The 22,828-nt window shown below is 39.2% G+C and overlaps 1 protein-coding gene across 1 annotated transcript in view; it reads left to right on the forward strand.

The window, feature by feature from the left end:
• The window catches only part of GALNT5 (polypeptide N-acetylgalactosaminyltransferase 5), a 39,977-nt gene extending 17,712 nt beyond the window's left edge, over positions 1 to 22,265 (forward strand). The window contains exons 4-10 of the mRNA XM_040475126.1: positions 6,804 to 6,939; positions 7,525 to 7,644; positions 9,857 to 9,974; positions 10,981 to 11,304; positions 16,154 to 16,234; positions 17,988 to 18,149; positions 21,380 to 22,265. Of these exons, the coding sequence (XP_040331060.1) occupies positions 6,804 to 6,939; positions 7,525 to 7,644; positions 9,857 to 9,974; positions 10,981 to 11,304; positions 16,154 to 16,234; positions 17,988 to 18,149; positions 21,380 to 21,520 (1,082 nt within the window). The 3' untranslated portion in view covers positions 21,521 to 22,265. The remainder of the gene's footprint in view (positions 1 to 6,803; positions 6,940 to 7,524; positions 7,645 to 9,856; positions 9,975 to 10,980; positions 11,305 to 16,153; positions 16,235 to 17,987; positions 18,150 to 21,379) is intronic.
• The last annotated feature ends 563 nt before the right edge of the window (positions 22,266 to 22,828 follow it).

Genomic DNA, 22,828 nt, shown 5'->3' on the forward strand with positions numbered 1-22,828 from the left:
CTGATCCTATCTGTATTTGAGGACTTAGAATTGTTTACTTCTCTCTTCCCTGACCTGTGTCTGCTCTTCTGATAGCAATTTCTACCTTCCCAAGAGCAATATGCTCTTTTCTTCACCTCTTTTTGGTGTGTGGGTGTTGGGGAGTGAAAGGGAGGAGGCAAATCTTTTCTCTCATGAGTACTCTAACATTAATGCCAAACATATAGGGTCATTTTCACATCCTGCTGTGGAAAGACCTGTACGCCATGATAATAGCTGAACTTACATACCAGGTTCCATTCTAAACACTTTCTGGAGTAATTGATTTGATCTTCACAATAACTCTAGGAGGTAGGTACAAGTAGTTTCCTCATTTCACAGAGGAAGATATAAAGGCACAGTGAGGTTATGACTTGCCCAAGTTCTCCCAGCTAGTAAGTGATACAGCAGGATTGGAACCCAGAAAACTCCAAATCCTCAGTCTTACCTACTACATTTTGCTGCCTCTAGACATTTAGATATCACTCTCCTCTGTAAGCCATGGTATTGCAGATTTCCACCAGCTTGTATTTAAGCATGTTCTAATGGTAAATTATCTACTCACCTGAGTTACACCACCTTGTAACAAGACCACAAATCTGGAACTTTTCATATCCCACTGGTTTGTTAACAAATTTCTTTGGCCTGTAATGGAAATTTTAAACTAACTACAAACACGTCACACTAAAATTAACATTGCAGGGACAGATAAGATTCTTAATGATAGACTGCATTTGAAAAATTAAGTAAAAAATCCATGTTTGACTTCTTTTGGGAAGTAATTACCCACAAATGATACAAAACTAGGAAGTGAGGAAATAGTCCAAACTGACAAGTTTGGGGCTAAGATCTGGATAAGGAACATCCCCAGGCAAGTGGGACAAGAAGTACAATGTCCTGATGTAGAAATATGTTCTGTCTATTCAAGCTAAAGAAGGAAGTTTATTATGGTTGATGGGTGCTGACCATAAAGAGAGTGGTATGAGATTCATTTGGGGGGCAAGGCAAAGGCAGGCTTTTGCAAAGTTTTATGAGTCATCTGAGGAGTGTAGGCATTATTCTTGGTATAATATGAAGCCAATGAAGTACATTAAACAGGTGAATAAAATCGTCTGACTTAATTTAAAGCTCACTTTGGCTGCCTTGTAGAGAACGGGTATTAGGGAAATGTGAGAAGAAGTAGGGAGACCATTTAGGAGGCTATTACAGTTGTCCAGGCACCAGGGAGGTACTAGGACAGAAGAAGGGAGTGGTCAGAGTAAGAATATATTGTGGATATGGAGCCCACAGGACTTGTCATCAAGTAAGATATAAAGAGAGTAATAATGAAATGAGTCAAAAAATAAAACAAAACAAAAACAAAAAAACCCTAGGACTGGAATCAGAGCAACTTGGTGGATGTTCCTCATAACCAGAGGAACAGATTTGGGATTGCAGTTGAGTTCCAATTTTGTTCATGTAAATTTGAGATGAAAATGAGATATCCATGTAGAGAAAGCTGACAAGTGCAGAACCAGAAATGCAATGCTTATAAAAACTTCTCTCTGCCTTGCATGGAGCACGACGCATGCTGGAGATGATCTCCGCAATAGTCCATACTGTTAGACAACACAGGAGGCCTCTTCAGATGGGGTGCAATGAACTTGGTCAAAGCAATTGCCTACTTGGCCTGTTCAAGTACTTACGGTTACAGCCATCAAATCATTCTTTGAATTTAGTAAATCCAAATGTAATAATGTAAATTTGGCTCTTTGTCCCTAATACTCTCGAGCACATTAGCTCAATTTTAGTCTGGTAACTCTTTAAACTATTTTGACCATAACCCATGTTAAGAAATAAATTTTGCATCAGAATCTACTGCATACCTATGTTACACATATAACTACAATAGACATTTCATGAAATAACATGTGCAACAAATTCTAGTATCTTCTCTTTTTGTTTTATTTGTTTTTTAGATTCTGGCCAATCCCACTATGTTGTGGTAGTGACTTGCTAAGGGGTCCCAAATTTAGTTTGGAAAGGCCAGCTAGGTGCATCTTAATTGCTTGTCACTGTCTAATGAAGAGTTGCTTCTAAACTATCGTAGAAGAAGAAGTAGAAAGGTATGTTTCAATGGGATTAGTAATGGCTTTGTCCAAGGATATATCCAAGGGCCCTGAAGTGTACTTGAGTCCTGTGAAAAATTCAAGGGGATTCAGAATCCTGTACCAGCTTTAGGTGAGGAAATAATTCAAGGACTATTCAGGGTCTGGACTGAGCAAGGCTGGTCAACCTGGTGAGTTCTCCCAGACTCCCCTCTGAGCATTCCCCAGCCATCACAAATAGAGCATTAGTAGGAGACGCCCTGGACTTGAACAGTCTCTGTAATCAGAGATCAGCAAAGGTATCAGGGCAGAAAATGTCTCTAGACTGCCTCAGCCAAACAAAGATATGAAGGACCAGAATCTGAATCCAAAATCTGACAGACCTTGATAGCTATGATTTCCTAAAGATTTACCCTTTAGGATTCAGAGAAAAAGGAAGGGGAAACCACAGACAAGGAAGGATGAGATCAAAGATCCAAGGACCTGAAAAAATTGGTCAAGTGGCCCTGTTTTGGTCCCAGGGTATTATTAGACTCTCTGAAAGTACATAATACAAAATATTAAGGGAAAAACAGTAACTCTCTGACAACTGGCAATGTTCACTACATATTCAGTTTTCAGGGCACGATACGTCCTTCATCTGGATCTGATTGAGGCAAAAAGATCAGGTCCAGGTCCAATCAGTTATTTCCTGAGAATGAGGAGTTAGACTGGCCAAACAGGATTTAAAAACTTGAAGGGTATGCCACGGTCAATGGATCTCTAGGGAAAACGTTCTGTATGAAGACACAGAAGTAAAAAGAGACACAGTGATTGAGGTGCAAAGTGTATAAGCCAACCTCCAGGATCTCATGCTAGTATTGAATGAAAGAGTAAGTTACTGCCCTGCCAAGAAGAGTCTGCAGTCAGGAAGGTTCAGTAGTACACTCCAGAGAGTCAGAATAGAGATCAGATTCTCATTTCCTTTATAACAATGGCATTTAGGAAATATTTGACATTGCTGTGAGCATTCCAAAGAATCAGTTGGCTAACTTTAAGTATGTGGACTAAAGTGGCATCTAATTCCTGGACAACCCTGAGGTCTCCTGAAAAGCAACAGTCCTTCCGTAAATTTCTACAACTTGTTTTTTGCTGCAGGTAAAACAGATGGTCTCCTTAGCATCATTTATAAATTATTATGAAAATTTAAACAGCCAGACAGGTTCACATTCCTCAAGGAACCCTACACACAGCAAACCAACACTAACTGGTGCTGGCACCAATATCCCAAGCTGGTTAGCTAAACATATATGGGAGCCCATACTCAACAAGAAGCCAAAGCTTTATGCACATTAAGCATCTCTGGGCTGGTCAAAAAGTAAATAAATAAGTAAGTTACAATCAAATCCATCTGCAAACAATCCAGCATTGCTGGGACCTACTCTTAGGAAACAGAAAAACCTGCCAGTTGGCCATCAAGATAAGATTATTTTGAGCTCTTGCTTAAATACTCATTGACAAACAGTAACAATACTAGCCGTTTATAAGGAATTTAGGTATTAAGTAGATCTTAGAAGTAGCTCTATTAGGTAAAGCTCAGAAAGGTTAAGTGACTTATCCAGTGTGGCTAAGGAAAGCAGAGCTGCATGACCTCAGTCCTACGTCTATTTCACCGTGACTCTCCAGGATAGGAATGGTGTGTGAAATGTCCCCAGACCATATCCACCACAAGTGGAAATCCTAACCAGAGTCAGCAACACAGACAGATCCTTGGTCTAGTTCCTGAGATCTTATTTTAAGTTAAAAAGTGTCTGAAAATGGAGCAATGGCATTCACGCATAGGAGGATTCTCTTCTTGCCCAAAATAAAACAGTATAAAATTCCAGTCTATGTTTTGGGCAGAGGCTGCTTCCTTTGGGTCCTGGCAACAAGTGAATGAAAATCTGTATGGGGATCTGGGCCAGGTGGGAAGTGAATGTAGGGTTGGGGACCCATCTAGCTACAACCAAGGACTGAGAAAGTCAATCCAGACTCTTTGACCCTATAAGCGTATCCTGAGGATACGAACAGGCAGTCTAGTAGAGACTGCTCTTTGGTTTAAATGGACCAGCAGTAGCAGTGATAAGAGGTAAAAACAGAGAAGGAGGCAAACCATAAGAGACTCTTAAATACAGAGAACAAAGGGTTTGCTGGAGGAGAGATGGGTGGGGGGGATGGGCTAAATGGGTGATGGGCATTAAGGAGGGCAGCTGTTGGGATAAACACTGGGGTGTTATATGTAAGTAATGAACCACTGGGTTCTATTCCCGAAACCAATACTGCATTGTTTGTTAACTACCTTGACTTTAAATTAAAAAAAATAATAAGTAGTAAGAGAAAGGGACTGTCTTCTGCACCTGTTATATATACCAACCAAGTAGGACCTTAGCAGACCATGCTTACATACCTTACACACTAGATGGCCCCTGTGAACCTTCACACACAGGGAGCAGGCTGTGCAAGGGGAGACCCTTAGGAGATAATGATCTTTCATTATCAAACAAGCCATAATCTCTGAAAATAAGACTCTCCCAGCATGATCAGGAGTTATAACCGTTGTGTCCCAACAATTGAAGATGAGCAGGGATGGAGACTTTGGTCTAGCACAACCCACTTCTGCCTAAAGAGACTTCTCAAGAACATTCCTCACCAACATTTTGGCTAAGTTCGGTTTCTTCACCCTCTTTCAAAAATTCCATTGTTGATCAGTTAATAGATAAAATATTGAACCATTAATTAAGAGGTTGGTTACAGTTTTTAGTGGATCATGATCTATCATCCGGGTATCTAATTTCACCTTGTTCTTTGCCTGCTATTGTCTTCTGCCTTTACTTCAAGCCTTCATGGTCTAATAGCTTTTCCTCTCTCTGGCCATTTTTTCTTTCTTTTTTTAGGCACACAGGCAATGGAATAAACTCTTTTCGAATATCAGGCTGCCACTTGGCTGTGCAAACTTGGAAAAGTTTAAGTTTTTGTTTCTCTTCAAAAGGAAAAAAACTTAGACCTACATTTCATTTCCGAAGTGGGATTAAAAATTAGACTTATACTTCAGGGTTGTTGCATGAATTAAACAAGACAGCCATGTAGAATGCTTAGAACCATTGTCTGGCATAGAAAAAAACACTTAATTGAAAATAACTGATGTCATTACTGGTTAGTCAAGAGCTAAGGGGGGTGGGGGCAGCCGGGTATTAGAGTGGTCAGTTCAAACAAGACAAAATCAAAGTAACGCTCAAGTCTTTAATCATTTCCTCCAATAATGTAAGTAAGAAGTGTAAGTAAGAATTGAAACAGAAGAAAAGTGCTGACTCCCTCAATGTTCCATTCTTCCCTGTAGAGAAATGGACTGATGGATTGAGCAGATGTGAGGATCGTCTTACTGCCTAAAGGAGCCCAGAACAAAAGACTCCTCCTGTTTTATAGCCCTGGGGGCTAGGGTGAGAGAAAAGAGAGGGGTAGGAGTGGGAAAGTACCAAATGCTGAATCAGAGTGGAGGCAAATGTGCTGGAGATCTACCCATCTCCCACATGGTGAAGCCGGGTTCCTGGCCTGAAGCGGTCCTCGGAGTGGAGGAACATGGAAGAATGTGGACTGGAAACACAGCTTTGCTGAGGGCATGTCCACTGAGTGGGAGGGAGGGCCTGAGCTCTTGACTGCAATTCCCTTCAGAGGCTGGGGCGCGCTGGCTGCAGACCGTGTCTGGTGTGAGAGGGCGGCCTCCCGCCACAAGGCCTGCTAGAGAAGCTTCTGTGATTGCCTCTGGTCAGGCCTGAAAGGATACACAGGATTTCGGTCATAGTTCAGATTCCTCAGTTTATTATTAATCTTAGACGCACACACACATACACACACACATAATCCACTTGCATAAATCATTTGGAACAATGTAGATGCTACTTAGAATTTTATTGAGATGAAAGTACTGCTGCACACAACGAATAGAACAAGGATTTTTAATGAGTATTTTTTAGCCTCCAAGTTTCTCTTTCTTTTCTCTTTCTCCTGCCACGCTCGTATTTTTTATTGTGGTAAAATACAGGTGACATATAATTTACCATCTCAGTTGTATTTCTTCAGTGCACAGTCCAGTGCTCTGAAGTATATTCACACATAGCTTATAAAACTAAAACTCTCTACCCATTAACCTATTCCCTATTCTTCCTCCCACCCCTGTAGCCCTTCCACACTGCCTTCTAGCCTTGCTGATTCCTCCCCTTTTGCCTGTTTGTACCCCTATTATGCAAAATGGTATTTCCCCTTTCTGATGCCAACCTTGGATTATCAAACTCTGCCTGGTCTTCTGAAAAACAAAGCTCAGTTTTCCACAGACCCCCCACCCCCACCCCAGGGTAATGGGACCCACCCTCCTTAGAAGAGACAAAGCAGCCACCCTTTTAATACTAAGGATTCCCTTCAAAGTCTTGGCTACCCATTCAAAGTGGCTTATCAATTTTTTTTTTTTTTTTTGCAAACAAAAATGATGCTTCCAGAAACAAAATTTCTTTTATTTCATGATAGAATGAAAATATAGGGACCAGGAATTCGGTGATCGTTCCGGCCTTTACAATGTACTGCCTTTGCAATCACCTTTCTGGAGCAATCTCCAAGACCTTTGAACACAACAAACACACACTCAGTATATCGCTTTTTTCAAATGAACTTTTTTTTCTGGCTCTCTAGGTGATGTGCTGACATTCTTAGATTCTCACGTGGAATGTAACGTTGGTTGGTTGGAACCTCTTCTGGAAAGAGTTTATTTAAGTAGAAAGAAGGTAGCCTGTCCAGTAATCGAAGTCATCAATGATAAAGATATGAGGTAATATTGTCATATTCCACAAGATACTTCTAAGTGACTCATTAACTAACAGTAGCAGAAAGTACTGGCCATATTCCTAGGCTGCACACTTTTACAAATCTGAGAAATACACAGTTAATCCATTTACATAAATGGAAACACATAATAGATATATCGAGATCAGAGAACGTCAATCCAATTGTTTACTTGATCATCAAAATGCTTAACCCTTAATACCAAGAATTCCTAATACTCATTGTCCAGTTCTTTCCTCTTTCTATTCAGCTGTGCCCCAAAATATTTATCTCCCTTAAGATTCATTCATCTTTTTTGTGGGAAATATACATATGCTCCTAATTTTTTCCCTCAACAATATCCAGAACATTATTAAAAGAAAAGTGGAAGTTAAAAACAAACAATCTAGCCAATTAGTCACTAATGCAAGTTGTACTCATAAATTCTCTTGAAATGTTATAAAAAGTTTGTGATAATCTCAAGTCATTTGTGTAAGCACTTGCTTCATTCATTTTAACAAGACATGGTGTCAGGTTGACCAAGTATATGTGTATGATCTCAAGCAGCATTTGTGTTCTTTTCCTGGATTAGTTACATGACAGTGGACAACTTTCAAAGAGGCATCTTCGTGTGGCCCATGAACTTTGGTTGGAGAACAATTCCTCCAGATGTTGTTGCAAAAAACAGAATTAAAGAAACTGATATAATACGGTAAGCGTGTGAGATTTAAGATTAGGAGGCAATCGTGTATCTTTTTGCAAAGGCATGGGAAGCAATCCCACGAAACAAGTATTTCCCGTTGTTCTATAGACCATCAAGAATTATGGTTTTAGCCAATAAATAGATGATCAAAAGCAAGCAAAGTTTCCCTAAGAAATTAGTTTCCCACTACCAAAACTCATTTTTTAAATGGTCAATTACACCCTATTCAGCCCTGAATCCAGAGAAATTTGCTAACACTATTCCTTCTCCCTGGGATTTACAACCTAAGAAATATAAACTAGTTGAATATGCTGCATAAATGCTATATAAGCACACCTAACATTAAAGGCAACATGAGTAAAAATTAGAAGAGTAAATAATAGTAATAAAAGTATTATTGTAATAATAACTATTGTTAGGATTTTCTTTTGGTGTCTAACTCTACCCCTTCCATGGGAGGGGTGCCATATTCTGTAAGTGAATTGAGAAATATACACAGAAGCAGATATGAACTGAAAGTGGGGTTTTATTGCTAGAGAAGCTGGATTGAAGAACACAGCTTAGACCTGAAGTCAAAGTGAAGACTTCTGAACACTTCCCCAGGAGTCTAGACCTGCATGAAGCCAGCCTCAGGCAGAGTGGCAGGAGTCCCAAAGACTCCCCAGTTGGAGAGAGAACTTGAACTGACAAATGTAAAGAGAAAGCCCAGTCCAGACTGTGCATTGTGGCATTATCTCTCAGAACTTACCCCCTATCCTTTGCTAGGTGCCATGCTTTCAGAATTGATATTCCTAGCAAGTCAGGTAGGCTTATTATCATTTATTAAGCAGTCTGCATTTAGCCCTCTCTATAACCCTAGAAAAGGTGGTGGGTAGGATTGCCATTACAGAGATGAGGACACTGAGCCTTAAAATAATTAATTTTCCCAGGGATATATAGCTTGTAAAAGAACAAATTGGGATTCAAATCCATATCTGCCTGAATGTAACACTCTTGCTCTGATTCCACACCTAAAGAACATCTTTGCCTTTTTCAGACTCCCATTTGGAGGGTCAATGTACTGATCGAGCTCAGATTATATCCCACATAACATTGGGAAGAGAATGCATTCTGGATAGATGGGAAAGGACATTTGTCATTCAGACAGAATATGTGCCTAAGGGGAAGGGAAGTAGGTGTGGGGTAGGAATTATTTTACCCTTAAGATTGCTGTATACCCTAAACACAAGGCAAGCTCTCCACACAAACCCCTTTCAGCTGGCTCAATCTTAACACCATGGGAAGTGATTACTGCTGATTCAAGTGTAGTTTCTATCCCCCATGATCTATAACAGTAATGAAGGATCTGGAGACAGACTCTTTGGATTCAAATCTCAACTGTACTATTGACTGATGGCGTGAGCTTTAAAAGGTTACTTAACCTCTTTGAATCTCTGTTTCCTCAGTTCTGCGTTAAGACTAATAGAAGTAGCTACCTCCATTATCTGAGAATTAAATCTGATTATATAACATGCTTTAAAAAGTGTTTACCACATAATAAGCTGCCAGTTAAGTCTGTCTACAGTTGAGGCAGTGTGGTGGAGTGAGAGATCATAACATCAAACCAGACCACCTAAATTGAACCCCAGATGTACATCATACTAATCTGTGGCCTTGGGAACATTTCTAACCTTTTCTGTGTTGTCCTTTCTTAATGGTATATAGTTTCAGGGTTTTTGTAAAATCTGAGGTTATATATATATATATATATACACACACACACACATACATATATATACACACATACATACACACATATATACACATATATATACACATATATATATACATACACATATATATACATACATATATATGCATACATACATACGTATATGTATGTGTGTATATATATAATACTTAAAGCAGTTCCTGGTACTCCCTTAGCACTAAATAAGCATTTTTAAAAATAACATATTCGGAGAGTTTGGGTCAGAGAGTAAAGACAATAAGAATCATACTTCCAAACCCCATCTTTGTTGACCCCAATCAATCTCTGCCACCATGAACCACGGAAATGATCACTTCAGTGCTATTTGTGACTCCTTTCCAAGACCTCCCCACCCTCGATAGCTATTTTGAAATGTCTCTTAACTCCACCACAACTGCACAGGGGACCCACTCTAAAAAGTTGAATTCGCATGACATGCAAGTTTAAAAAAACAAACATTTCTTTTTGTAGGTGTCCCGTCATGGCGGGTGGACTATTTTCCATTGATAAAAATTACTTTTTCGAACTTGGAACATACGACCCTGGGCTTGATGTCTGGGGTGGAGAAAATATGGAGCTCTCATTCAAGGTATTACCAAGCGGTCCTCAAATTCTTTCTACAATTAAGAGTTTATCATTTGGTTTCATTTTACTAACATAATTAGCTATGGGACTGTCTCTGGGAAGAAATTTCACAGAAACTTTAGGGTCTCTAGATGAATGTTTTTCCATCCCAGATTGAATTTGGAAGAATCAATAGCTCCCATGAAATTTATCAGAGTTCCCTAGTATTTTATAACACTGTTTCTACATCTGAATATAGGGGGAATATTGTCTGCCATTTGACCTAAATGATGTGAGATTCATACTTCATACAAAATATCTCCAGGAACATTTTTCTGATATATCAGAAGTAATGAAAGCATTCAGTAATGGGTCATCTTAGTGAAAGTGACAGATGTACAAAAAGTGCCTTTAGAGCAGGCCATCAACAGGCGATGTTGCAGCAACTTTGGACATCTCAGACAGCTCTGGGTATTTATGATCATTGATCAACACCTAAGAAATCCTTGGCAGTAGCCAGAGTGAAGAGAATCCAAAAGGCAACTGTTTTCTTAGGGAGTGGGTTGGTATATAGTAAAAGGGGTATTACTTTGAGCTCATTTTCAAGTTGTGTTCCATTAAGTTATATGGATCACCCCAAGATGTAAGGAGGGAAAATTGAAAGAAAAAAAAAAGGAAATACATACTCCTTACCCTGATCCAACCAAAGCAGGACTTCATACGATATATTTTATACATTGGGATTCTGTGAGAATTTCTTTATTAAAAAAAGATGTACACTGCAGCGTAGGGAAGAAAACAATATATATTTTACGAATCCTAAAATGCTCCACAGCAATGTGAAAAGCTAAATAAACCTGTTGAGCTTAATTTTAAACCATTGAAAAAGATTTTAGACGTTGACAGTAGTACTTCAAGCTGGGGGGGGGGGCGGGGAGGGGGTGGTCACCAGGTGGTTCCTGTCATTGTTAATTGCCCATGAATTGTGGGCAGTCATGTGATAATTGATGCTTCCTATCAAACTGTTACAGGTATGGATGTGTGGTGGTGAAATTGAGATCATTCCCTGTTCCCGAGTAGGCCACATATTCAGAAATGACAATCCATATACCTTCCCCAAGGACCGGATGAAGACAGTCGAGCGGAACTTGGTGCGGGTTGCTGAGGTCTGGCTTGATGAGTACAAGGAGCTATTCTATGGCCACGGGGACCACCTCATAGACCAAGGCTTAGATGTTGGAAACCTCACCGAACAACGGAAACTTCGAAAGAAACTAAAATGCAAAAGTTTCAAATGGTATTTGGAGAATGTTTTTCCTGATTTGAAGGCTCCCATTGTGAGGGCTAATGGTGTGGTAAGTTCAAGGAGCAAGTTAAATTGTGAGTCCATAAATATTAAATTTAAAAACTCTTGAAAAAGTGTGGAAAGAATGAAGGATTACACTATAAATAAATATCCAATATGAGGGCAGATGAGACAGAGCATGGTTAAGGATTAAATATAGGTGAACTTGAGGGAGGCTTTTAGGCAGCTACATTCATTGATTAATTCGGCAAGTACCTACTGGATATCAATAAACCATACAGTATTTCAGAACTGGATTATAGGGTAAATATGTATAAAGTAGACTTGATGCCTATTTGTGGAGCTTAAAGGTGAGTAAGGGAAACCATGTACAAATATGTAATGCTTAAATAAAAAGTAAAATGGCTCTAATTTAGGGAACTGGTCCCTAGTGACCAGTCCTTCTAAGCTAGAATATTCAACTCTGAGGAGATATTGAATGCTAGCCCTCAAAGACAAGGGTCAGCCAAACTTCAAAAAAGAGAGCCCTAGGCAGAGGATGCCCCTTGTACAAAAACTCTAAGTTAGATGACCGTCTAGGCACTCAAGAACCAGAAAGAAGATGAATGTTGTCAGGGTGTGAAGGAGAAAAGAATGACAACAGATGAAGAGGGAGAGGAAGGAAGAGTGGTCCCATGGGTCCTTATAGGCAGACTAAGGATTCTCCTTTCCCTTTCTTTTTCTTGTTTCTTACTTCCTTTCTTTTTCCTCCCTCCCTCCCTCCCTCTCTCTCTCCTGCTCTTTCTTCCCTTCCTTCTCTTTCTTCCCCTTCCTTCTCTTCCTTCCTTCCTTCCTCCTTCCCACCCTCCCTCCCATCTATCTTTTCTTTCTTTTCTTTCTTTTCCTTTCTTTCCTTTCCTTTTCTCTCCCTCTCTCTCTCTCTTTCTTCTCTCTCCTGAATGTAATAGGGAGCTATTGAGTAGGGTTAAGATTGGGATGACATGATTTAGTTAGATTTTCACAGATTTCAAACAGAAACTGAAAAGACAATGACAGGGAAAATTCCAGGGCACAACATAATGTACCAAAAAGGAAGAAACTGAGCTAGACAGGTTGGACACAGTACAAAATCTATGAACTAAAGCAAGAAAGTAGAGAAACTGGATGAAAGCCATTCCAAACCCATTCTAGGAGTGGGGCTTAATTCGAAGAGGATGGCAAGACGTGAGGATACTTATCATAAAATGGGTTTAGAGGTGATTAGTCAAGACTTGACCTAGAGCTTTTCCTAGTCATGCATATTTTTAATCCGTGTTACTGCTTTCTCATTTAATTTTTATTTATAAATATTCCCAGCATTATTTTATTTTCTTTCAGAGTTTTCTTTTTCTTCATGCAAGAGGTTCTCAGACTTGACCATCAGTAAGCCTGCTATTTTAGGCCATGTTTTTTTCAATTCTCCCTAGAATGTGAATTACACAAACCAATCGCTCTCTGTCTAGGAAAATTCCTGATGGCAAGGACGTAGTAGAGCCATTCTCCCAGTGTAGGGAAGATCCTGGAAGAGTATAAAAAGGAGGAAACTTGAAAATTCAATTGACAAATAGTAAAAGTGATCTGTTTGTAACATAATGTAGTATAAAATGATCATTTTTAGAGGTCAAAATAGAATAACATCTATTTCAGGTGGTTTATCCTGATATTTTTTTTCTAGGTAACTCGTTAGGGAGAACACTGTGGATTTATACACTATTCAAATTATTTGTCTGTAAAATAAACTCACACTTTTTTTTTTTTTAATTCCAACTCCTGAGTAAGGAAAAAAGAAATTCTCACCATATTCTGTCCTAACACAGAATCTCAGCAAGAGCATTACTGAACTTTAACCACCAGAGGGAACTAAAAAACTACCTTTTGCCTCCTCTGTGAGGCTAATGTGTATAAGAGTTCCCATGAAATTTTTGAAGAGCTCTTCTATGAACAGCCGGCTGATGCCTGAGCTATAATATATTAAAATGCACAAAATATTTTTAAATTATTTTTTTGAATTCTATTTGTTGCCTTCCTCAGACAAATTATAATCAAGATGCCACTGGCTTCTCTTTGAAGCAACTAGTAGGGAGTATTATTACCACTTAAAAAAAAAAAGAAGAAGATCTTTCACTAGGCATTTCAGACTTAAGATTAACTGAACCATTATTTTAGCTGGAGAGTCTTGAAAAACCCCAAGAAAATATTTTACAATTTAAATCCAGTGAAAAGGTTTTTTTTGTTTTCTTTTCTTTTTTATAAGAACCGATCGTTTATTTTTAAACCAAAAATGTTTGATAAATAAAAGAACCTCACTAACAATGTGTCTTTATACACATTGGATTAAATGGTTAGTAAGCAGCCTATAGGCTAATGTTTAGCAAATGCCGTGATAAACTGTGGGGAACTCCACCTCCTAAATTGGAAAACGAAAGAATTCAAAATGGATAGATTTTGAAAAACAATTGAAAAATTTACATACTGCCTGGTGAAAAAAAAAATATTGAAATGGTTTACATTAAAAACACAAATATAATTTTTTAAGTTTATTTATTTATTCTGAGAGAGACAAAGAGAGAGCATGAGCAGGAGAGAGACACAGGGGGAGAGAGTGAGAATCTCAAGCAGGGATCCATGCTCAGCATGGAGCCTGAGGCAGAGCTCAATCCCAGGACCCTGGGATCATGACTGGAGCCAAAATCAAGAGTCAGATGCTCAACCTACTGAGCCACCCAGGCGCCCCTGAATACAAGTCAATGCTTAAAACCATTCGCAAGTCAATAAAGAATAACAACCCCTTAGCACTTCATAAGTCGTTTACACACGAAGAAAAGCAGTTTCTCCAGAAATCTCTGATCAGGAGGAAGGGAAACAAATCTTCAGAGAACTGGGGGGGAGTGGTAAGTAAGGGAAAGAAAAATCTTCTCCTTCCATCCAATGCCTTTCCATGTTTGGCAGAAGGGACTGTACAAAATAAATACAAAGTAATCAGTTAAACCAGGGGTTCCCATACACTGCTCTGGGCAAGGTTAGTTGTGCTGCCAGAAATAGGATCCCAGGGCCAAATATATTTGGCAAACACACTGCACTCCCTCGTGTAGCAGACAACTAAACATTACCGTCCTGGGGGTTCTGCCAGGTTCTGGAGCAGTCCAACCTGTTCAGCTGTAGTGAAGCCAGAGTTTTCCAAACACGTGGGAAGATATTTTCTGAGTAATCCACAAATACAGAAGTTTATATTTATCTCAGTGAAAATCCAGACAACTGGATCGCATTTCCCTTCTTTAATCTCTAGGATTATCCTCCTTCAGTGCATTCTTATTAAATCTCTTCTCTGAAGTTGATTCCTTCTGTGTGTCCTGACTGCTCCATTAACTAGTGGTGGATTGTCTCTTCCCATATTTGTCACATTAAATTGTGAATGGAGCTTTCTTTGGAGATTTCTGATGGAAATTCTGTCCTTCTAGAGTTCTTTTCCATGCCAGCCACCCTAGAAGTAACCACCCTGGCACTATTTCTACGTCTGTCAAAGTTCCTATCCAATGCAAGCAGTTCAACTTGCATCTCAAACCCAAATGAAGGTCAATGCAAGGTTCAGATTCCCAAGGGAGAATCTAGCTTCCCTGTTGTCTCCCTGTGCCACTGGGTAAATTGTTTTCCCCGGGACACCATTCTAGTGAGGGTCTACAGTTGTCCATCTTTATGTGAAAGACTGCAATCCCAACTCTCTGGCTTGTCCATGCCCAAGTTCTTTCTCCTGTCCTTACAATATCAGTCCGTTGCTTACCGGTATTTGCCATTTTCCCACTTGCTAAAAGGTTTTGTTTTGTTTTGTTTTGTTTTGTTTTGTTTTCTGCATTTGGTGGCCCCTGAATATTTGTCTTACTTTCTTGCAACCTAAGCTATGCATGTAAAAGTGAGGACCAACCAGTGAGCATGCTGTTATGAAGGCTCACAACTCTGTGAGCTGGACAGTTGCATCATAAAGCACCCTGGATTTAGAGCTCTGTGTTAGGCACGATAGAACAGGAAAGGGCACAAATAGTGTCCCTGCCAACAAAGACTTTCCCCCCACTCCCAGCTCAGAAGGCTTTCCTGAGTGTAGATTTGACTCTACACAGCTCTTCTAGAAATCTAAGAAGTCTAAATTGCCCTATTAACTCACCATCTCATTAGCCTTCCCCAAGATGTCAAAGAGGGCAAGGGAATCAACATTTTTCTGCATTAAATGGTGACTTATAGAAAGCTGCCTCCATATTTGACCCTGTAAATCCACTAAAAACCTGGGGGGCCTGCCAGATAGTGTCTTTAAGCTTGGCTCTGTACTAGCTTTCATGACTTTCCTATAATGAATTGTAGCTTGCCTGAGTCATTAGGAAGATTCTGACAGGGAATCAGCTGGACTCTGCTGTTCTTTGAAGGACTCCATTTATCTATGATTCAGTGCCTAAGCAGTGAAATAGCTTGGAGGGGTCAGCCAGGGAACAGAGCCCATAACTGTTGGTTTGATTAAATTGCAAGTATGTGCGTTGACTTTTAATGTATGCATCAGAAAAACTTGAGACAAGAAAATAACTACTTCTCATGCTACCTTTTGCTCATTCCCTATTCAGCATTCCAGGCAAGGGTTAATTAAAAGCTTCTGTTTGTTGGCTCTGTGGCTGAATCATAGGCCTAAATTGACAGATTGAAGCTGTACTTTAGCAAGATTACATTATGTCTCTGTTAGAGATAGCAACCAATAAAATCGTATAGTGCTAAGTAATGCTAAGCTATCAACTTAACTATCTTTTAACCTTATTATAGTTTTATGGCCTGTGTTTTCTGAATGTCTTGTTCTACTTCAAAATATTTTTTTCTTAATGCATATTTTATATTTTGCTTCCTAGCTTATTAATGTGGCCTTGGGCAAATGCATTTCCATTGAAAACACCACAGCCACTTTGGAAGACTGTGACGGAAGCAGCAAGGTACCTGGGCTGGGTTTTCTCTCTCATAGGTGCAGTGGATAGATGGCCCAGGTGTAGGTGATAAGTGCAGGGTATGGCACATTTACTGCTCGCTTGAGAAATTTATTTTCGCTTTTACAAACAATAATTAATGTATACATTTCTACATAATCATACGGTTGGCGATAAGAGAGCTCACAACTAAACGTACAGACAGCGAGCAAGGGAGTAAAAGTGTGGGTACTGAAGTCAACCCACCAGGAGATACTAGGAGGTGAAAATATGAATATGCAGCCCCCTGCTTTCAAAAAAAAAAAAAACACCCATCTCCCTTTTTGTCTTGTTACTCATTTTTAGCTTCTGCTTCTTGTAGTTTGTTTGAGTAATAAGAAGTAAGGGAAAGTTGGAGGAAGTTAACTTATCTGGGGCCGAATTAACTAAACTTTATACCAAGCCAGTTAATAACATTCATCCAAAAAAAGCACAAAAGGAATAAATTTCTAGGATTAACCACCAAGCTCTATCCTTCACCTTACCTAAAAAGTCCCCTATTAGCTTTTCAGTAACTGTTAACTTTTCAACCAGTTGAGATGTCCCTTCTAAAGGTAATATCTAGCTTCTCTTTGTAGCCACCTCGCTTCCTTGTACTATGGCTTAAGACCATGCATCTCAAATTTTAATGTGCACACAAATCACCTGGAAAGTTTGTTACAATATAGATTCCGATTCAATAGTTCATGATGGGGCTGAGAGTCAGGCGTTTCAACTACCTCCCCGGTGATACTGATGTTGGTCCAGGGAGTACCCTTTGAGTGGTGAGGTCTAACCCAATGACAAGTGTGATAATCTAACTTACATCTCAGTTACATTACAAATGATTCGCTAGATAAAAACATTTAGATAGATTTTACCAGAAGTCTATTTTTTATGTTTATATTGGTGCAAAACAACAGACGTCCCCCAGACCAAGAGCCATACATACAGTAATTGACCAGACAGATAGTACTAGGTTGTAAACAACTGGAGAAAAGACTTATAAAAATCTAAAACCTGGTTTCAATACCTGAATCAGTATTTACTTTAGACTTCAGCAACTCTCCCAAACTGGACTTCTCCAAGAGTAATTCTTGGGAACTAGGGGATGCTAACAGAGCAGAGCCCAATGAGTCTTTCTGCTATCAGCAAAGAAAGATTTTTGACATTGCTTACATTAGAAACATTTTTTACCCTTAAGAAAGATTGTGGACCTTTCCTACAAAGCCTCTAGGAGTCCAGTAATCTGGATACTCTTAAAGAAGCATAATCATTTCCACCAAAGTAATTTCGGGCTGTGACTTAGACCTCCTTGTAGCCCTAATGGCTGCAGGTGGTTTGAATGTTTCACTGCTTCAAAACACCAGGCTTATCTGGGGTTCCGAGTTACCTGAAATGACCTCCGTTTGCGCCTATGTACTAACTGCACTAAATAATTTTTATTATTGCAACTCATATTTATTGAGGGCTTACTGTGTGTTAAATAAACACCTAGCAGTCATTACCTCAACTCTCTGAGATACACGCTGTTGCTATCCAACTTAAAAATGACAAGAATGAAATGCGATATGGTAATAGCTCGCCCGTACTGTCCGAACTGAAAGTGGCAATACCAGGATTGGGTACAAAACATTTGATCAGAGTGCCCATCTCCTTAACCATTGCTAACAAAACTGTGAAGCAAAGACCCTACCTGTGTTTGCTGCTGAAAGTGACCTTTTCTTTATTCATTTCCCGACAGCTTCAGCAATTTAATTATACCTGGCTAAGACTTATTAAACATGGAGAGTGGTGCTTAGCTCCAGTCCCTGATACCGGGGCCCTGAGGCTGCACCCTTGTGATAACAGAAACAAAGGGCTAAAATGGCTGCATAAATCAACATCAGTCTTTCATCCGGAACTGGTAAGCAAAATATCTGTACCTCTTCTTTATCACAAATCCAACTTCCAATTAAAGGGGACATAAAACTCTCATTGTCGGCTTCCTCACTCAGAACCTTTAAATGTGCTTGTGATGATCGAGGCAAAATAAAAGTTCATACAGAGAGATAAACAGATTTTTTTTTTTTTTTTTATAAATTGGCAAGTCCTTCTTTTTCTTTTACAAAATTTATTTCAGGTAGGTTGTTTTAAATATAAGTCACCGGGTTCCTTGGTTACATTAGTATCAGCATCTTTGTTTCTGTAAGTCATTTGTTTCAGTCAACTAACAACGGCAAAGTAACGCTTATGGGCTAGAACTGGTTCTCAATGGTCACCAGAAAAGTCTATAAGGAGAGTATATGGGGAAAACAAGAACCAGCGTGCTTTCTACAAGGCCTGCACTTTAGGATGAATCTGTTTTTTTTTGGCATTCTGCCTCCTTTCCACAAGGTGTGACTTTTCCTCATCCCCCACCCTGGTTACCAGAGACCTGGCTCTCAACAGGTGTTGGAACCAGCTCCCACCAGCTTGTAGGAGCTAATTGTGCGCTAACTTCACATTCAATGACATCACATTGGTATCTTGAAACAAGCCATGATGGGAGTATTACATAAACCCATGCTACAAATCTGGGGGTGTTTGTCCAGAGGTCCAGCTGTTAATATTTCCTAGCCCACCCCTGCTATATCTTCTTCATTCTCAAAGTCCTGACAGTTTTCCTCAATGGTATTTTTTAAAGTTTATTTATTTCTTTTGAGAGAGGGAGAGAGAGAGAGAGAGAGAGAGAGAGAGTGTGTGTGTGTGTGTGTGTGTGTGAGTGATGGAGGGACAGAGAGAGAGGAAGAGAGACAACCCCAGGCAGCCTCCCTGCTGTCCGCACAGAGCCTGACACGGTGCTCGATCTCACGAACTGTGAGATGATGACCTGAGCCGAAACCAAGAGTCAGATGCCTAACTGCTTGAGCCACCCAGGCACCCCTTCCGCAATTCTATTTTAACAAGACATCAAATCATAAGCTTTGGTGTAAGATCTTGGGGTGGCAAGAATAGTTTCAGGAAGGCCTTCCTAAAGTTTCTACTATCTCACTAGCAAGTAGCCATCAAATCCACAAAATGTACTGGGTGCATGAAGACCATCATTTTGCTCAGGCCTGTCCCTAAAGTCAGCACGCTTCTTTTTCTCCTTAGAGTGTCTCCATTCCTTTTGATGTCACAGCCAGTGACCACCCCCTTCATGACAGTTTTCTTCCCGCCGGGGATCAAAACCAGGGTCTGAGCAACACGCTTCCCAACCTTCCTCCCTTTTAATTTTCTCTGTTATATTTCAGTTCCTTCTGGACATTTTTTTTTCCTTGTTAGTGATAATGGCTCTTGTTGACTTATTCAGAAAAATGAAGTATTGCTAGTGTACAAGTTACTAATTTTATATTTCATGGTGTTGGGAAAATGCATAAACATATATTGAATATTCTCTTTGGCTTCCCTAACCTTATGCCAAAAAAGCAGGAGGTGGTGGGGGGATGGGGGAGGTGTTGGGGGAGGCGGTGGGTGCAGGGGAGAGAAAGGATGAGAATGAGAACACATTTTTCATCTCCAGAAGTGAATCTGTTACCAGGAAAAAAATTCAGGCTGGTGAGAAAATATTTAGGAGTAAGCAGCCCTTAAATCACATAGGTCTTATTTACAAACTGGCTTGACCCCATTGAGAACTTAAGCCTTCATTAGCTGATTTTTATACAGGCTTAATTTTGGTCCCTCTAAATGGTAAACCAGTTTGTAAAGAGAGTAATTTAATTAAGATAGCAAAACTTGGATAGCTGTTTCCCGACATTGGTTATGCCTGTGACTTTGTATCATGCTGCATAGCTGCCTTCTGCCTTCGGTTCCCCATTTCCATGCTGCTAGATGTTATAGAGATGAATATCTTAATAATAGCCTTCCTTATTTTTTCAGTACTTTGGTAGTTTTTATACTAAACCTCCTGAATCCTCCAAAGCATGTTAAGAGAAATGGAGAATAAGACTATGAGTAACAAGAACATATCTTTTCTTTTAGCGTTAGGAGTTGAGAGCTTCATGGAAGGAAGTAGGGTAATAGTGAGTTTGACCCTGAATACCAATGCATTGTTAAAATGATACATTTCCAACCTGCATTTCAAAGATATTCTCTAAGCCCACCCACCCAAATGCTCTGGACTATGGACACCTAAAAGGAAATCATTTCATAGGTAGCTTCTAAATACTGGGTCATGGAATGACCCTCCACTACTGGTTCCCTCATCAAATGTCTTTAGGTTGGGGACAAGTTGTTCAGTTACCACTTTATAATCCACTGGCAGAACATTGTAGATAATCCAGGATGATTTTGCTCAAGGCCAACTCCTTTACAAAATCTTGAGCATACTCAAACATCGCCTTACCAGAGTCCTACAGGATGACAATGTTTTTGTAGGAACATCTTTAAAACAAACTATTATGAAGTCACCCCTGTTTGATATATTCTTTTGAATAATTCAAAACAATGTACGTATGATTAAGATTACCTTTGTCATAGTCATGGAAAATTGAGAGAATTAAAAGGTGAAAAAATATATAAAGCCATAAGCATGTTCTAAATTGGTTATCCATTATTTCTAGGATATTCAGTAAATATTAACCAATAATAGAACTTCTCTGAAATACCTTTGACTTTTTTCTAAGTACCTCTGGATTTTCTGAACATCAGGTATTATGTACTATCAGAGATTATGGTGGAAAGATTATAAATATATACATCATTTCTAGCACTTTGTATTCCAAGTTTGCATTCTAAGGTATGAACTCAATTAAGACATTAACTAACTCACTTTTTGCAATGGGTATTTTTTCATGATCACCATCAATTAGAGAACCATCATCCATCAAATATAGTAAATGCTGTATGGAATTATTTTCTTTAAATAATAGAGTAATCAAACCTATTGTCAAAAAATAAATCTTTTGCCTCCTCCCTGAGGAAGTCGTAAAAGTCTTAACAGCCTTGTAGCTTGGCGAAGTGAGATAGAGACAAATTTAATACAGTCTAAAGACTGTGTGCATGTTGTTAATTTAGACAAGAAGAATTCCTGAGGAATCAAAAATATAATTATCTTTTTTTTATTAGTTTGTATTTCTTTATATGGAAGTTGTCAAATTCATTCTGTGGCTCATTCCAGATTCTCTTTCTTTCTAGGTGAATCACATTGTTTTCGGAAACTATCATCAGTTGTTATGCTTAGAAGGAAATGTTTCTCAGAAGACCCTGAAAGTTGCTGCTTGTGACCCAGTGAAGCAGTATCAGAAGTGGAAATTTGAAAAATATTATGAAGACTAAAGAGCAACTAATATTTTTTATCCAGTAAACCCATTAGACACTGTGAAAATTACAGTGGAGGTGGGGACTGTGTTTCTCCATGGTAGTTTACATTCTCAAAATTAATAGCCTTTGAATAGGAGATTAAAAAACCCACAACAGTTAAGAAACCAAGAGTGAGCTCAGGGAAACAGTCTAACATTGGATTGGAGTCCTTCTTCAACTCTAGGTGGCCTTTTGAATTGCCTGCTTCCTGTCCTGTGCTGGACCTCAGCCTGCAAGCTTCCCTATGTGATCAAACAGGTAACTGGAAATGAAGCCAAAAGTACTGGAGGAAGCACAGTGATATTCATGATGACTGAGTCTGATAACAACCAGCTCCTTGGGCCTCACAAGTTGGTATCATCAATGAGAACCTAGACCTTTATTTACTATTTTTAATAAAGCAATGACTTGAGTTCCTATGGTGAAAAGACCTTAGAAACACACGCAGCTGCCATCTTGATGAAGTCCCTTCCAACTGCACTCATGTTCGCCTACCGGTGTGAAGAGTATCAATATCATACTCCCCAATGGTAGAGCTTTAATCTAGAGGACTACATAATGTTGTTTTGTTTTGTTTTTTCCCCATATGAGTCAATGGAAAAAAATTTTCAGTGAGGAAGTCAAATGCTGATTCAATTCTAGATATAGACATTGTTTTAATTCATTTTGTGCTTTTAAAGCTACACTTAGAAAAAAAAACAGTCTTAGTAGCAACCTCCTAGACCTATGTGGACGTTAAAAAAGAAAGAAAAAAGGCAAAGAAAAAGACTGGGTGGGTCACAATACACAGTAGTCACAAAAAATACACTTAAGCGTTGAACACGCTCTCATGCAAGATCAGATAAGAGGAGCTGAAATAAATAAAGCAGAAATAGAGCGATGAGGGGCACCTGGGTGGCTCCGTCAGTTAAGCCTCTGACTCTTGATTTAGGCTCAGGTCATGATCCCATGATGGAATAGAGCCCTGCATCCTGCTTGGGATTCTCTCTCCCTCTCTCTCTGCATTTCCCCTGCTTGTGCTGTCTCTCTCTCTCTCTCAAAATAAATAAATAAATAAACAAACATTTTTTTTTTAAAAGAAATAAAGCACTGAAAAATATTAAAGATTTATATAAAATAGTATTTTAGATTTAACAGCATTCACAGGGTTGAAATATGTTTAAAAAGCTCTAAAAGATTCCAAAGTAGAAATAAAAGGAAGTAAACATAATGAAAGGGGAAGAGAATAAGAATATACAACCCTCAGGAAGAGAGTTAAGAAAAAAAATTGATCTAGACTTGGCC

Source organism: Herpailurus yagouaroundi, unplaced genomic scaffold, assembly GCF_014898765.1.
Source record: "Herpailurus yagouaroundi ecotype Mexico unplaced genomic scaffold, PumYag 140, whole genome shotgun sequence".
NCBI lineage: Eukaryota > Metazoa > Chordata > Mammalia > Carnivora > Felidae > Herpailurus > Herpailurus yagouaroundi.